General features: G+C 37.5%; 1 protein-coding gene and 1 pseudogene across 4 annotated transcripts in view; one reads left to right on the top strand and one right to left on the bottom strand.

The window, feature by feature from the left end:
- The window catches only part of CCDC171 (coiled-coil domain containing 171), a 292,691-nt gene that overhangs the window by 63,765 nt on the left and 210,638 nt on the right, over positions 1-18,288 (top strand). For 3 of the 4 annotated variants that reach the window (XM_044265626.1, XM_044265624.1, XM_044265623.1), the window contains 2 exons: positions 6,337-6,429; positions 10,288-10,448. In XM_044265626.1, the coding sequence (XP_044121561.1) occupies positions 6,337-6,429; positions 10,288-10,448 (254 nt within the window). The remainder of the gene's footprint in view (positions 1-6,336; positions 6,430-10,287; positions 10,449-18,288) is intronic. The other variant, XM_044265625.1, reaches the window with a different exon arrangement.
- On the bottom strand, positions 1,072-2,139 carry LOC122917586 (annotated as a pseudogene).

Genomic DNA, 18,288 nt, shown 5'->3' with positions numbered 1-18,288 from the left:
AGGGATATTTGTGTTTATGCTCTACTCTATAATGAGATATTATGGGAATCTGTTTTGCTCGAGGAAAGGTGTAGTCATTTCTTACTTATTCACATATGACTTGCTTAATTTATGAATTATCCAGTTTTTGCTTATGCTTCTTCTTTCTGTGATTCTATAAAAAAATTGTGGAAGGAAATAGGAAAAAGCAATTAATCAAGTTGTGCATTAAAAAAAAACTTCAGCTTAAGCTAAATGATAAAGTAAATATAATTAATAGAAACTTACTTCTTGTCCAGATTTTACTTGAAAAGGAAATGAAATTAGTAATGCCTTACTCCATCACTGTTGAACCATCCTTATTTGACAGACAGGACTTTAGGCATGGTTTTCTTTGCTACTGTTATCCTGAGACATCTGCAATGGCAGGGGGGTCCCTGTAACCCTACTTGCCCAGCCCCCACCAGGCTTTTGGCCATGACCGTTCCCTCTTTGAGACTAGGAATCCAGTGCTTCCCATGGTTGTATTTTCTCAACAGAAATGGCTTTCAGAAATAAAGCTTCTGACATCTAATCCTGGCCAGAAGTTGACTCTTGCCTGAAAATTGATAAATTGGACTTAAGGATAATGAAAACTTCTGTTTCATGAAAGACGCTTTTAATGGTATGAAGAGACAAGCTGTAGACTTGGAGTAAATATTTGCAAATCACATATCCAGTAAATGACTTGTATGCAGATCATATAAACTTTTTTTTTTTTTTTTTGAAAAAAGACACATTTATTCAGCGTCATGATCAGACTATTACATTTAGCAATCAACAGCATGGGTGCAAAAAAAAAAATCTACATTAAAACCCTTTGTTGGAATGCTTTACACTTTCCACAGAACAGAAACTAAAATAACCTGTTATACAATTAGTCACAAATACAGTCCTCGAGTTTTTTTGCCCATACACATGAGTATTGTCTAAAACATGTCTTCTTTGTAGCAGCTAGGCCCTGCCACCACTGTGCTTGGCTGAGTTCACAAATCTGTTGTAACCTGTAGCTTCCCTGTCACTTCTCTGGCTCTCCTCTCCTGCTAAGCTTTGTTTCCTGGCAGTAATTAAAACCTTCTGCCACTGCCATAGCTGCTGCTGCTGCTGGAACCACCATAGCCACCTTGGTTTCGTGGTTTGGCGAAGTATTGGCCTCCACCACCATAAGGGCCAGAGCTTCTGCCTCCAAAATTGCCTCCTTTCATGGGTCCAAAATTTGAGGATTGATTGTTGTAATTGCCAAAATCATTATAGCTTCCGCCACCTCCAAAGTTGCTTCCATCATTACCAAATCCGTTATAGCCATCCCCACTGCCACCATATCCACCACCACCTCGACTGCCACCAAAGCCACCTCGACCACTGAAGTTTCCTCCGCGACCAAAGTTGTCATTCCCACCAAAGCCACCTCCACGACCACCACCAAAGTTTCCAGAACCACTTCGACCTCTTTGGCTGGATGAAGCACTAGCCATCTCTTGCTTAGAGAGCGCTTTCCTTACTTCACAGTTGTGGCCATTCACAGTATGGTATTTTTGAATGACAACCTTGTCTACAGAATCATGGTCATCAAATGTTACAAAAGCAAAACCCCTCTTTTTGCCACTGCCTCGGTCAGTCATGATCTCAATCACTTCGATTTTCCCATACTGTTCGAAATAATCTCTTAGATGATGTTCTTCAGTGTCTTCTTTAATGCCACCAACAAAAATCTTTTTCACAGTTAAGTGGGCACCAGGTCTTTGAGAATCTTCTCTTGAGACAGCCCTCTTTGGTTCCACAACTCTTCCATCCACCTTGTGTGGCCTTGCATTCATGGCTGCATCCACCTCCTCCACAGTGGCATATGTGACAAACCAAAGCCTCTGGAGCGCTTGGTGTTCGGATCTCTCATTACCACACAGTCCGTAAGTGTTCCCCATTGCTCAAAATGGCTCCTCAGACTCTCATCGGTTGTTTCAAAGCTCAGACCTCCAATGAAGAGCTTCCGCAGCTGTTCAGGCTCTTTGGGAGACTCTGACTTAGACATGACGGCAGTGGGAGGGGAGACTTTAACGATGCTTACTCGGCGGCGTCCACGGGCAGAAAGGAGTAATCTAACGAACGTATCTGCCAGCCTACCTTCGGCCTCCAGATCATATAAGCTTTTAAAACTCAATAATAAGAAAACAAACAGGGGCATGTGGGTGGCTCAGTCAGTTAAGGGTCTGCCTTTGGCTCAGGTCATGATCATTTTATCATTTTTATCTAGAGTCCTGGGATAGAGCCCCTCGTCAGGCCCCATGCTGGTGAGGGAGTCTGCTTCTCTCTCTCTCTCTGCCTCTTTCCCAGGCTTGTGCTCTCTCTCTCACTATCTCTTTCTCTCTCAAATAAATGAATAAAATCTTGGGGGAGAAAAAAGAAAACAACCCAATTAAAAATTGGAGAGGATGAAAAGACAACTGACAGAATGGGAGAAGATATTTACAAATGACATATTAGATAAAGAGGTAGTATCCAAATTCTATAAAGAACTTACCAAACTCAACACCCAAAGAACAAATAATCCAATCAAGAAATGGGCAGAGGACATGAACAGACATTTCTGCAAAGAAGACATCCAGATGGCCAACAGACACATGAAAAAATGCTCCACATCACTCAGCATCAGGGAAATACAAATCAAAACCACAATGAGATACCACCTCACACCAGTTAGAATGGCTAAAATTAACAAGTCAAGAAATGACAGATGCTGGCGGGGATGCAGAGAGAGGGGAACCCTCTTACACTGTTGGTGGGAGATGCAAGCCGGTGCAACCACTCTGGAAAACAGTGTGGAGGTTCCTCAAAAAACTGAAAATAGAGCTACCCTATGACCCTGCGATTGCACTACTGGGTATATATCCCAAAGATACAAACATGATGCTCCGAAGGGGCACGTGCACCCTAATGTTTATAGCAGCAATGTCCACAATAGCCAAACTATGGAAAGAACCCAGATGTCCATCAACAGATGAATGGATAAAGAAGAGGTGGTGTATATATACACAATGGAATACTATGCAGCCATCAAAAGAAATGAAATCTTGCCATTTGTGACAATGTGGATGGAACTAGAGGGTATTATGCTTAGCGAAATAAGTCAATCAGAGAAAGAAAACTATCATATGATCTCCCTGATATGAAGAGGTGGAGATGCAATGTGAAGGGCTTGGGGGGTAGGAAAAGAAAAAAAATGAAAGAAGATGGGATTGGGAGGGAGACAAACCATAAAAGACTCAATCTCAAAAAACAGACTGAGGGTTGCTGGGGGGTAGGTGCGACGGAAGAGGGTGGTGGGGATATGGACATTGGGGAGGGTATGTGCTATGATGAGTGCTGTGAAATGTGTAAACCTGGCAATTCACAGACCTGTACCCCTGGGGATAAAAATACGTTATATGTTTAATTAAAAACTAAATAAAATTTCAAAAAATGCTAATACTAAAAAAAAAAAAAAAAAAAAAAAGACATCCAGATGGCCAACAGACACATGAAAAAGTGCTCCACATCATTCGGCATCAGGGAACTACAAATCAAAACCAAAATGAGATACCACCTCGTACCAGTCAGAATGGCTAAAATTAACAAGTCAGGAAATGACAGATGTTGGTGAGGGTGCGGAGAAAGGGGAACCCTCCTACACTGTTGGTGGGAATGTAAGCTGGTGCAGCCACTCTGGAAGACAGTATGGAGTTTCCTCAAAAAGTTGAAAATAGAGCTACCCTATGACCCAGCAATCGCACTACTGGATATTGACCCCAAAGATACAGATGTAGTGATCTGAAGGGGCACATACACCCAAATGTTTATAGCAGCAATGTCCACAATAGCCAAACTGTGGAAAGAACCTAGATGTCCCTCAACAGATGAATGGATAAAGATGGATTATATATATATATATATATATATATATACACACATATATATGTATATATATACACACACACATATATATACACACACACACACACACACACACATACACACAATGGAATACTATGCAGCCATTAAAGGAAACGAAATCTTGCTATTTGCAATGACGTGGATGGAACCAGAGGGTATTTTGCTACGCAAAATAAGTCAGAGAAAGATAGTTATCATATGATCTCTCTAATATGAGGAATTTGACAGGCAGGGCAGGGGGTTGTGGGGGGTAGGGAAGGAAAAAATGAAACAAGATGGGATCAGGAGGGAGACAAACCATAAGAGACTCTTTTTTTTTTTTTTAAAGATTTTATTTATTTGACAGAGAGAGAAATCATAAGTAGGCAGAGAGGCAGGCAGAGAGAGAGAGAGAGAGAGGAGGAAGTAGGCTCCCCGCAGAGCAGAGAGCCTGATGTGGGGCTTGATCCCAGGACCCTGGGATCCTGACCTGAGCCGAAGGCAGAGGCTTTAACCCACTGAGCCACCCAGGCACCCCCATAAGAGACTCTTAATCTCAAGAAACAAACTTAGGGTTGTTGGGGTGGGGTAATAGGGATAGGGTGGTTGGGTTATAGCCATTGGGGAGGGCATGTGCTATGTATGGTAAGTGCTGTGAAATCTGTAAGCCTGATGAGTCACAGACCTGTACCTCTGGGGGCAAATAATACATTACATGTTAATAAAGGTAAAATAAAAATAAAAATAACCAAAAAAGTGGAGAGAAGATCTGAACAGATACTTCACCAAAGAAGATATGCAAATGGTAAATAAATATTTGAGAAGGTGTTCAATGGCATTAGTTATTAGGGAAATGCAAACTGAAACTGAAGTGAAATGCCATTACATGTCTATTTGAATGTCTTAAATCCCCTCCTCCCCTAAAACGAGAAAACAAAAATTGACCATGCCAAGTGTTGGAGAGGATGTATAAAATTATAAGCAAGTTGGAAAAGTTTGGAGGTTTCATAAAACATTAAACATACACCCACCATGTGACCCTGTCATTCTTCCCTTCACTTTATGGCTCCAAGAAATCAAAGTGTTATATAAACACTTGTATGTGAAGGCTCATAGCAGTTTCATTTGTAACAGCACAAACTGGAAACAAGGCAAATGTACATGAATTGGTGAACAGATAAATCAGTGTGGTGTCTCATCAACGCAGTGAACACTTTAACAGTAAAAAGAAATAAGCTATCGATAAATGCAACCACATGGTGAATCTCAGAATAGTTATGCTGGGGGAAAGAAGCCAGGCAATAAAGAGTACACGCTGTATGACTCCACTTATATGAAATTCTGGAAAATACAAAGTGATCAGTAGTGACAAAAAGCAGATCAGTGGTTACTTGGGGGTGGGGATGGGGGTTGGTGAGAGCTGGATGAAGACGTTAACCAAGAGATACAAGGAATCTTTTATGGGTCTTGGAAGTATTTCTTATCTTCATTATGGCAGTGATTCCGTGGGTGTGCATTTATCTATCTATCTAGATACATATAGATATACTTTTTTATAGATACACTTTTTTTTTTTCAGATTGTATTTTATTTATTTGACAGAGAGAGACAGTGAGAGAGGGAATACAAGCCAGGGGAGTGGGTGAGGAGAAGCAAACTTTCTGCTGAGCCGGGAGCCCAATGAGGGGCTCGATCCCTCGACCCTCAGCTTATGACCTGAGCTGAAGGCGGACGCTTAACAACTGAGCCACCGAGGTGTGAGCGCGCACGTGTGTGTGTGTGTGTGTGTATAAAATTACACTCTTTTAAATATGTGCAGTTTATTATATATAGATTATATGTCAAAAAATTAAAAAAGCAAGGTCTGGAGCATTCTCCCTGAGCATGATTTTCACATGATTTTTTAATGTGCCGTTTACATTTATAGCCTCATTTTTTTATAGCCTCAAAAATGAGGCTATGGTAACCTAAAGTGTGATCCACATTCATGTTTTTTTTAAAAATCCTTAATTTTAATTCCAGTATAGTTTACATACGGTGCTATGTTAGTTTCAGGTACAAAATCCAACAGTTCTATACATGACTTGGTGCTCATCATGATGAAGTGTCCTCCTTCATCCTCATCACTTATTTTACCCATCCTGGCTCCTACCTCTCCTCTGGTCACCCTCAGTTTGTTCTCTATAGTTAAGTCTATTTTTTGGTTTGTCTCTCTCTCTCTTTTTTCCTTTGCTTATTTGTTTTGTTTCCTAAATTTGACATACAAGTGAAGTCCTTTGGTATTTGTTTTTTTTCTAAGTGACATATTTCATTAGCATTATTATACTCTCTAGCTCCATCCCTGTGGTGCAAAGATCTATATCCACTTTAAATACCAATGTTTGTGTGTTTAAACTTTGAATTTATTTTTAGGCAACTACTCTAAGAGTGAGGAAACTAGAAGAAAATATTGAAGCAGAGAGAGCAGCACATTTGGAATCAAAATTTAATTCTGAAATTATTCAGGTAAAATGTAAACAAAAATTCTTTTGTATGGATTTTATTAAGTTGGGAAAAGGAGCATTCTGTTCAGACAGCTCAGGTTTATATTTAGAATGGGTAGCGTAGGGGCACCTGGTGGGGCTCAGACAGTCAAGGCCCTGACTCTGGGTTTAGGCTCAGGTCATGATCTCAAGGTCATGGGATCGAGCCCCATGAGGGGTTCTGAGCTCAGTGCAGAGTCTACATAGGATTCTCTCCTTCTTCCTTTGCCTCTCCCCCACACACTCTCTCTCTCTCTCTCTCAAATAAATAAATAAAATTTTAAAAAAGAATGGATAGCATATTATTAAGACACTCATTACTCTGTTTGCTATCAGGATATGGCTGAGCCTGGTTTTGTTAGAGGAGGGATTGGTACACTCTAGCCCACAGGCCATATCTCACCCACTGCCTGTTCAAGGGGGGTTTTGTCTTGTCTGTGGGGCTTTTGGGCTGCAGTGGCAAAGGGGGATGGTTATAACAGAGACATTATGGCCTGCAAAGTCCAAAGTACTTACCATCTGGCCTATAACAGAATAATTTGCTGATCAGAGTGTTCTTTTCATCAAGAGCCATGGGATGAATTTCTTTTTGAAAACATTTAAAAAATATGCACCTTCATTTATAGAGTGTATATCCTGCGCACACTGCTTGTCACTTGTATTAAGAGCTGAAGGTATAATGGCGAAGAAACGACTCTTGGAACTTACTTCCTTTATCTGAAATACTGTATATTTATCTGCATCTGTATAGATATATAGATAAATGTACGGGTAGAAACATAAAATACTAAAATATAAAATGTTATGAAAGCATAATAAAGAAGGATATATCTGAGAGGGGAATTAACTGAAGGAATCCTAAGCAAAGTGTCCTCCAGGTCTTAGAGAATGAGAAGTAATTTCTAAGGGAAGTGAAGGCATTCCAACTGGGGCTTGGCAAACTACTGCCCATGGACCATGTCTGGCCCATGGCCTGTATTGTGTATAAAGTTTCATATGAGGTTCCAGAAATCTAACGTCTTAGTTTATTAATTTTTTTTGAAGTAGGCTCCACACCCAGCATGGGGCTTGAACTCAGAACCCTGAGATCAAGAGTCACAAGCCCTCCTGACTGAGCCAGGTGCCCCTGAGTTCCTTAATTTAATTTGAATTTTTTTTAAGATTTACACTTTTCCCTTACATTAAATTTTAATAAACTTTGTAAAATTATACCTTATTATTTAAATGGGTCTTAATATAGGATGCAATTAAGCTTATAAGAATTATATAATAAAATTTAAAAAAATTTCTATCTTTAATGAAATGTCCCCCTTACCTGTAAAATTCCCAGGTCCATGTATTTGAGTGCATTTTGTATTTTAAGCAAACTTGTGCAAGCTAAGCCTGGATCCCAATGAGGGGCTTGAGCTCATGACCCTGAGATCAAGACCAGAGCTGAGATCAAGAGTTAAACACTTAACTGACTGAGTAACCCAAGTGCCCCTACCTTTTTTTTTTTTTTTTTAAATGATTGAATCACCCAAAATGGCATCAATAAGCAATAAGCCTAAAGTTTTAAATTTATGAAGGAAGTATAATTCCAAATTAAGTTTTTCAATGTAGTTATAATTTATACCTGGGGATATATAGTTAATAGCTACAAAAATAAAGATTATTACATGCATATTTTTTATTAAAATTTATATTTGATATTTAACTCCACATTATGATGCAGAAAAAAGCCAAAGTTTATATTTGACCCATATATCTATAAATATTGACAAGTATTTTCAGGGAGGTACATCTAGTAAAATTCAGTTTCAGATTAGTTTAAAAGCAAATGAGACCACTAAATAGTTGTAATTAATCACCATCTTAGCATAAACTGTAGTTAAATAAAATGTTTGAAATATGTTGTTAAATTTATTCTCATAAAAATGAGAAAATAGAATCAAAGAGTTGACTCAGAATTATTAATTTGAAGCCTACTTCTCTTTCAGTTGGCTTGGTTTATCATTTGTGATTGAGTGTGCTTATTTTCTGAAAGAAGATAGCAATGCAGACAGAAGAAAATGTTTTCTAGATCTATTATTTCACTTGTCAACATTGGATTCAAACAAAACAGCAAAGAAAGATAAAATTTAAAAGACCAAATTTGAAAATTTACCAAGCTGTATCTCCAGCTCTATTCTCTGTCCTTACTTTAGTGTAAGAATGTTTTGATTATTCCAAAATATTTTTGAAGAATTACAACTAATAATTCTGGTGCTTACTGTTTGTATGGATTGATTTACAAAACAATTTCCTGTTGTTCTAGGCTTCTTTTCTTGGTGACTTCATCTTTCTTACCTCGGGTTGTCTTTTGCCCTCCCCAGGAGGCTTGTTCATAGCTTTCCTCTGATTTCATGGCCCTTTGTGCCTGTTTCTGTGATAGGAAACACCACATTCTGTCTTGATCTCTCCTCTCCTAAAGACTAGGAGCTCCTCGAAACTAGGACTGTCTATTTTCGTGATTATTGTATATCTTGAGCACTAGCTCACTGCCTGGCACATATTAAGTGCTGAATAAATATTTATCCAAAAATTTATTAAATAAACATATATACATATGTAATATTAAATATATATTAGATGAATATTATATCATTAGATCTTTGTAATAACCCTGTAGGTAGTCTGTTTGTTATTATTATTACCACCATTATTTATTGTTTACAGATGAGGAACCTCTGGCCTTTGGAGTTTTAGTAATATACTACAGGTCACAAAAGTTTGTAGAGCTGTGAGCTTTATGGTTCTGAAACCCATATTCTATTTAGTGTAAAACATTTTCTACCACTCCCCACTTTTTCTAGCCTTAGCAGTCTATTTTTTAGTTTTTAAATTTAATTTTCTGAAAAAGGTAAAATATCCACCTGTTCAAAAATCCAAACAATATTAAATGATCGAGAACTCTTGCTTTCACTCCTATTGCTCCTTTTGCTCCACCATGTTGCCTGCTACTTAATTTTTCCCACTTGTTTACCCAAAATATAGCATACTATATACACTGATGTGGACTTTGCTTTTTCAGTCTGTGTTAACACCGCGTGGAGAGCCACATGGAGAGCTTCCTTTTCAAAAGTTGTTTTACAGCTTTTTTTATAGCTACATGTTATTCTTTAATGGGAATGAACTTGTTTATCTGTTCTACTGTCGATGTTTATGTGGAATCTATCAAAGTGTTTTATTATGTAAAGTTTCAAGTATATGCAAAAGTAGAGAGAATGGTACAATGGACTCCCCCCAACCCCTCACCACCCCCCCATCTACTCCCCAGCCCCATAGCATTTTGAAGCAAATCCTAGATATCTTATAACTACACTCATTAATATTTTAGTCAAAGAGTATTATTTGGTAATACAAGTAATAAAAACAAGTAATACAAGTTTTACTTTTCTATAGTAAAAAATCTCTAGGAATAAAAAAGATGTTAACTTTCATGGGCTTCTAAACATGTGACTGTAATGATGTTTCTCATAAGAGGGGAAGACTATTTCCCTTTTGTTTCCTCAAACCACTAATTTCTTTATGTTTTATAAAAGAAGTCTCCAAATGGAATAGTAGGTCAAAATTCAGCACTTTGATCAGGCATTTCCATAGCACAGTTAACTATTCTTCCCCTCTTCCTCCTTTCCATTAAACACGTTGAGAAAGGGAATACACTGTCTTTTGTTTATTTTCCTTTTTAAACCAAAGCAGAAAGGAACAAGTGTTTGGATGAATGATAAACTGCTGCTGATAAAGAACTCTATTCAGTCTGACTAGCCTTTGAAGCTAGCATTTCCTTGCTCGTTTTAACTACTTCTCTGTCATCTGGCAGTTACGGATTCGAGACCTTGAAGGCGCTTTGCAGGTGGAAAAGGCCAGCCAAGCAGAAGCTGTTGCAGATTTGGAAATGATCAAGAATGAATTCAAAGAAGTTGAAAGTGCATATGAGCGAGAAAAGCATAACGCGCAAGAGAGCTTTGCCAAACTGAGTTTGTAAGTGTTTTATTGTAGAATTCTTTATAAAGAATTTATGAAGCTTACATGAGTATGACGGTGTAGTATTTTAGATATAGCTCTCATTAGTGTCTGTGCTAGATTGCAGATAAATGATTTCATAAAACATACCTAGACTTCTCTGTATAGGTAAACATGGAAATGCTTTTTTTGGCTTTTGAAGTATAATGGCTATTCCATGTAGTCTCTGAAGTGCAGTTTTTACACTACAGAGTAAATGTGTTAATGTATTTTGCATTTATTGATATAATACAGTATCTTAAAGATCTTGATTTCTAGGCCACCTAAAAAAGGTCTTTATGGAGATGGGCTAATGTTTGAGATTTTTTCATACTACAGAAATAATAGTAGTAGGGGCTAATAGCACTCTTTGCCCATGTGCTTTCTAGCATTGCGTGATTTCATTCAATTTATAGAACACACCATGAGGTAGCTGCTCCTTTAATCCTTATTTTACAGATGTGAAAATTGAGGCTTAATGGGAACACACAACTAGTAAGTGGTAGACAGGGTCTTTTTGACTCCTCCTGATTTTAATGTTTTTAAATTCAAGAGCCTTTCATCTGGAATGTTCTGTGGGATGCTTTAAAAAGTTTATAATTCTTTAATATGTTTCAAAAAAATTTGATAGGAGATATTCTAAACCATTTCTTCCTATAGGCTGGAATGCATACCACCATTGGTACATGACATGATAATAGTTTGTACATTAGAATTATGTATTTATATTTAATGTTAGTTTGTTTATGACAAATAGATAATGGTTTCCCACTTACAATAACAATATCAAGATTTCTCTTAAAATACTTCATTTAATTTAAGAAATGAATTGAAGTATTATTAAATAGTAGTGATTATTATGGGTGTGGCAAAATCATAAATATGACACTTGAAAGACTGACTTGAAAGAATGATGTTGAAAAACAGACTCAAAGTGGATGAAAGACCTAAGTGTGAGACAGGAATCCATCAAAATCCTAGAGGAGCACAGAGGCAGCCACCTCTGTGACCTTGGCCACAGCAACTTCTGGCTAGATACATCTCCAAAGGTAAAGGAAACAAAGGCAAAAATGAACCATATGGACTTCATCAAGGTAAAAAGCTTTTGCAGAGCAAAGGAAACAGTTGACAAAACCAAGACAAAGGACAGAGTGGGAAAAGAAATGTGCAAATGTCTTATCAGATAAAGGGCTAGTATCTAAAATTTATATCAAACTTCTCAAACACCTGAAGAATAAGTAATCCAATCAAGAAATGGGCAGAAGACATGAACAGACATTTCTACAAAGAAGATATCCAGATGGCCAACAAACATATGAAAAAATGCTCAACATCACTCAATATCAGGGAAATAAAAATCAAAACCACAATAAGCTAGCATACCTCACACCAGTCAGAATGGCTAAAATTAACAAGTCAGGAAATGACAGAGTTGGAGAGGATGTGGAGGAAGGAGAACCCTCTTAACACTGTTGGTGGGAATGCAAACTGGTGCAGCCACTCTGGAAAACAGTATGGAGGTTCCTCAAAAATTTGAAAATAGAGCTATCCAATGACCCAGCAATAGCATTACTGGGTATTTATCTCAAAGATACACATGTAGTGGTCCAAAGGGGCACGTGCACCCCAATGTTTACAGCAGCAGTGTCTACAATAGCTAAACTGTAGAAAGAACCTAGATGTTCATTGACAGATGAATGGATAAAGAAGTTGTAGTGTATATATATAAAATGAAATACTATTCATCCATAAAAAAATTAAATCTTGCCATTTGCAATGACATGGTTGGAGCTAGAGGGTATTTTGCTAAGCAAAATAAGTCAGTCAGATTAAGACAATTATCATATGATCTCACTCATATGTGGAATTTGAAAAACAAAACAGGATCATAGGGAAAGAGAGGGAAAAATAAAACAAGACGAAATCAGAGAGGGAAACAAACCATAAAAGTCTCTCAATCATAGGAAACAAACAAGGTTGCTGAGGGGGAGGGGGTGGGGGGATGGGGTAACTGGGTGATGGACATTAAGGAGGGCATGTGATGTAATGAGCACTGGGTGTTCTGTAAGACTGATGAATCACTGACCTCTACCTCTGAAACCAGTAACACATTATATGCTAATTAATTGAATTTAAATTAAAAAAAGAGACCGATGTTGAAAAATTTAAAATCTCTGAGATTACTTTTAAAATTTTATTTATTTATTTGACAGAGATCACAGGTAGGCAGAGAGGCAGACAGAGAGAGAGGAAGAAGCAGTCTCCCTGCCAGAACCCTGGGATCATGACCTGAGCTGAAGGCAGAGGCTTTAACCCACGAGCCACCCAGACACCATGAGATTACTTTTAGTAGTAATGCTTATAATATTTTAAACCAGTAATTCTTTATTTTTTTTTCCCAAGATTTTATGTATTTATTAGAGTGAGAGAGAGAGAGCATAGGCACAAGCAGGGGGAGAGGGATAGAAGGAGAGGGATCACCAGATTCCTTACTGATCAGGGAGCCTAATGCTGGGCCTGGTCCCAGGACGCCGAGATCATGATCTGAGGCAAACTCAGATGCTTAACCAATGGAAACACCCAGATACCCCTAAACCAGTAATTCTGAACTGAATTTTTTTGGGATGACTTAGATGACATTCTGTGAATGTTATTTTTAAGACTTACCCTCTTAATTTCCTAGGAACCACTGTTTGAATCTGTCCATTTATATATATAAATATGTTTAGGAGCCTTTATGTAGAATATAGTGCAGGCTTTTTTTTTTTTTTTTAAGATTTTGTTTATTTATTTGACACAGAGAGAGGGAGAGAGAGATCACAAGTAGGCAGAGAGGCAGGCAGAAAGAGAGGGGAAGGCAGGCTCCCTGCTAAGCAGAGAGCCAGATGTGGGCCTTGATCCCAGGATCCTGAGATCATGACCTGAGCTGAAGGCAGAGGCTTAACCCACTGAGCCACCCAGGCGCCCCACAAATATAGTGCAGGCTTCTTTACTGTTGCTTTGAAGTAATGATTAGGACCTACAAGTGAAACTGTTAGAAGCCAGACTGTACTCCCAAACAATTCTCTCAATAATGAAATAATAGGCTTTTTGGGGACCTAGTGAGCTCCCTGCCTTGGGAAGTTCAGAACAGAAGGTGGGTGATTCTTTGTTATGGATATTGAAGAAGAGAATCCTGCAAAAGTTGGACTAGAGGAATTTTAAAGGACCTGCTAACAATTAAGCTAAGGATTTTTTTTTTCCTAAATAAACTCTACCCACAACGTGGGGCACGAACTCATAACCCCAAATCAAGAGTTGCATGCTTCACTGACTGAGCCAGCTAGGAGCCCCAAGCTCCAAGATTTTGACTTATGTAACTTCCCTTTCTTTTTTTTTTTAAATTCAAATTCTAGTTCATTGACATATAGTTCAATATTGGTTCAATAGTGGAGTTCAGTGATCGTCATTTACATATAACACCCAGGGCTCATCATAACAAGTGCCCTCCTTAATACCCATCACTTGTCTATTCCATCCAACCTATGTACTTTTCTCACTGGACCCCAAAGCAGATTCCCTTATTTGTTTCGCTATTATTTGTGTTTTGGTGCTTGAAATATTTGATGCAAATTTTGTATTCCAATAAGTAAGTGTCAACTAATAATTCTAAGTACTAGTTACATATTTCAACTAAGCACCAGCTAACAATCGTAAATACTTTAACACAACATCTCCTATCTTTTCTTTATCCCTATATATCTACTGTTATAATAAAGTTAATAATAATAAACAATAAAAATTAAATAGTAGTTAAAACCCACTTCTCATTTTGCAACTCAGTTCCTGTGACTTTTCTTCCCCATCATATCTTCCTTTTCTCTGCATTCACTGCCACTTCCGTTCCAGTGATGTGTGGTGTTAGAAGAAATGGTATGACGTGAGGGTTGATTAGTTCAGTTATTTTATTTTCTATTTGTGCTTCTGACTTTGCTTCAGAATCCTCTTTAAAAAACATTTTAAAATATGTTAGAGTCACAAACTGTCAAATATTAATTTTTCAAAGTAGCTCTAAGTTTTGGATAATGTCTTCCAAAAGAAACTTGGTAGATTTTAGGTCTTTAAGGTAAGTGATACCTTTATTTTACAACTCTGAGAGCAGGGAGTTTTGGGGTAGGACATTGTTTTACCTGTTGGATAGAACTAATTTAGCAAAACTGGTAATGATGATATTACAGAGAAAATGCTGCCTGAACTTTGCCTGTGGTTATAGTTCTTAAGCTTGTTTTTTCCCGGGTGGATCTAGGTCAAGAGAAGGCTGTGTGTCTAGTTTGGATTTATAATTTTGGTTGACAGTTTCATAACAGTGAACTTTTCTGCATGAACTTATTTTAGATGGAATATATATGTATACATGTATTTTAAAAGGAATATATATATATTACATATATATTTTACATATATTTTACATATATATTTTAAAGAGCTCAGTTAAGAATTTGGTAACAATAACAGGCTGTTTTGGGGCACTTGGTGGCTTAGTTATTAAACGTCTGCCTTTGGCTCAGGTCATGATCCCAGAGTCCTGAGATCGAGCCCCACATTACGCTCCCTTCTCAGAGGGAGGACTGCTTCTCCCTCTCCCATCCCCTGTGCTTGTGTTCCTTCTCTCGCTATGTTTCTCTCTCCCAAATAATAAATAAAATCTTTTAAAAAAGGGCTATTTTAATAAATATATATATTCGATATATAATTTTAGATAGGCTATATATCTGTTCTTTATTTCTGTAGTTAAATTTTCTTAATTATAAATCATTTTTTTTTGCATCTAAAAGTTATAGTATGAAACTAAAGCTTTTCAATAAACTTTTTAGAGTTTCCTGTATGTCAGGTGTTCATTAGTTGTGGTAACTGATTGGTGGGCAGTGATGAGGGAAGGAGCTCATGATAACTTTAAATCTAGTTTAAAATTAAATTTAAAACAGGACTATCAAAGATATACTGAAAGGACTGAATTTCAATTTATTTATTTCATTACACTCAATATTTAGGAATTTCTTTATTTTTCTAAATATATCATCCAAAAGTATAAAAATAACAAAAGTATTATGATTTATTAGCAGTATTAGTGTGTACATTCTGTATAAAAGACCAAAGATGAATATTTGTTAAAGCACCCTGAGGTGAAGTTTTTAGTTGAGCTCCTTTAGAAAAATAATAGAATGGGAATCTAGCAGGAAAGAAGGCACCGTAGCTACAGGTTTCCTTCCTCTCCCTTCACTTTTCTTGCTAAATCCTCCACTGGCCAAGTCCTGATGCTTCTCCTTTGGAATTCAAAGAGTTGGGGCTCCCTTTAACCTTTGTTATACTCCTGCCTAACTCCTTACCCTTGGTGGGGCTTTGCCAGAGTCCTAGGACCTGACAACTTCCTGGATTGTATGTGATATTGGTGACAGCAGGGAGTGTCCCCCTATTTCAGTGGACCCAGTTCGAACTTGAACCCAGCACCAAGTGACGGAGTCATTTAATTTTATATTTGTTGAGTGGTAATAATTTCTATTTAAAATTTTGACTTTATCAAATTAGCTTGTACATAGTCTAAAAGTAAATGAATATGGCAAGGTCAACAGTTTCATGCTCCTTGCTCTCTACTACCCATTTCCACTCCCTTGAGGCAACTGCTTTTAATTTTTATTGCTGTTTCTTCTGATGTTTAATTTCCTGTTTCTGAATAACATGCATATCCTGCCATGTTTTTAGTTCCCACTGTTAGATATTATCTGTTTTACCTCCCCCCACAACTGCTTACTTATTATCTCTATTGTACCCATCTCCCATACAGCACACACTTAATTCCGACCCTCCCCCCATCCTACCTAAGGAGTTCTATTTGGGGGTATTTTTTTCGATAACTTATTTTTCTTGGTAAGTTATCTTTATTTTTCTTCATGGCACAGTTTATTATATTCTTTGTTGTTTATTGCACCAAACACTGAATTACTCTTGAACTCTCTAATATGACTGAAAAATCCCTCATTATGTTCCTATACCTCAGCAATTCTATTGTTTTAAGTTTCTTGTAAGAGACATCCATCCTGGACTCTTCTCCCCACCTTCTCCATCCTGGACTAATTGTTTTTTAGGCTCCCTGCCACTGTCATCCCTAGGACTTCCCATCCCCATCTTCCTTGGGATGCTCTCTGCTTCTCTACTATTTTGGACCTCTTGTTGCTCGTCTCATCCCTTCCTCCCTGTTTGATTTACTCCCTTTGTAGGGCAGCTTCTTGAGAAATTCTACATCAGATGAAAAATTTTGAAATTTGCATTCTGAAGATGTCTTTATTTGATCTTTTCTCTTTTTCTTAGTTCACTTGGGTATTAATTAAGTTCTAGTGTCAAGAAATCTTAAGTTGTTTGATTCCTGATATTTTTTACATGGTCTATGTTTTCCACTGGAGACTCGTACAGAGTGGTCACAAGTATGGAAACATAGGGAAGTATCTAGAAATGGCTTACCGATCTTACATTATAATGCTTGATAAAGAAATATTGTGTATATATTTTCATAGTCTATGGACACTAGAGTTTTCTCTATGTTCCCAGGGTTCTGAAATTTCACGGTGATGGGCCTAGCATGGATTTTTTTTCATTCATTTTGGGCACTCATATAGCTCCTTCAATTTTAAAGACTCAAGTAATTCATTTCTAGGAAATATTTGTATTTATTACTTTGCTGATTTCTTCTCTTCTGTTTTCTTTACCTTCTCTTTTTTGAAACTTCTATTACCTATATGTTGGGATTCCTGAATGTATTTGTTATCTTTTCTCTACTTCAATCCATTTTTACTATTCTACTTACTTTCTGGGAAGCATATGTGTGTGTGTGTGTGTGTGTGTGTGTCTGTGTATACACACACATGTATACATATATATACACACACATATATATTTAACTATTCTACTTTGGAATATCCTTGATCCAAAGCAGAACATACAAAAGGGTTAGCACTGGAGTTGTCTGTATTTCATCCTAGAGAAAAGAATGTTGACTCTTGAGAGTAAAATCTTCTGCCATTCAATAATTAGCTCTTTATTTGGTTATAGTCTGAATGTAGTGGTAGATTTAGTTATACTGAATCACTTTATTTCTGCATTACAGCTTCAAAATCATAGGAAACAGGTCTACTATGTTCATCAGGAAGATCTCAGATTAAAAATAGTGGCAACCCTTTAATTTGAATTAAAATTACCCATTTAGTGGATTATCTACAACAAATTCTAAACTGAAATAGTTCTAAGCTGCCTTTCATCAGATGTCCATACAAGAATGTAAATACAGTTTAATGCCAGCCTGAGCAAAATTTAAATAGGAAGGCAAATCTTTTGAAAAGAATTTCATGTAGTGGTGGGGGGGGCGCTAAAATGGTGTATTATGCTTGCCTGGTCCCTCAAACACAGCTAGATAAATGTCAGATCATTCTGAATACCCAAGAAATTGATCTGAGCACTGACAGAACAAACTGCACAACTGGAGGGAGAGAAGAAGCCACTTTGTGGAAGGTAGGAAATGTGGAGATGTGGTTTGGGGGAGAAATGGCTTGTGGATACTGAAGAGGGGAAGGAGCCCTGGTCGTGAAGAAAGGTGAGTGAGAGGAGAGTGCATAGAGATAGGGACAAAGAGAGTACTTCCCCAAAGGCATTGCCTGGGAGAATGAGAGGAGCTGATTTTTATGAGTTTTTGCTATCAGTAGGACTCAAAGACTGGAGTTTTAGAGATCCACTGTGTGGCTGGTGTGGAGCCATGTGGATGCTTCTGTGCTCCTGTGGAGAAGGCAGCCAG

The sequence above is a fragment of the Neovison vison genome, chromosome 9 (assembly GCF_020171115.1).
Source record: "Neovison vison isolate M4711 chromosome 9, ASM_NN_V1, whole genome shotgun sequence".
Lineage (NCBI taxonomy): Eukaryota > Metazoa > Chordata > Mammalia > Carnivora > Mustelidae > Neogale > Neogale vison.
This window is presented reverse-complemented; position numbering and strand designations above follow the sequence as displayed.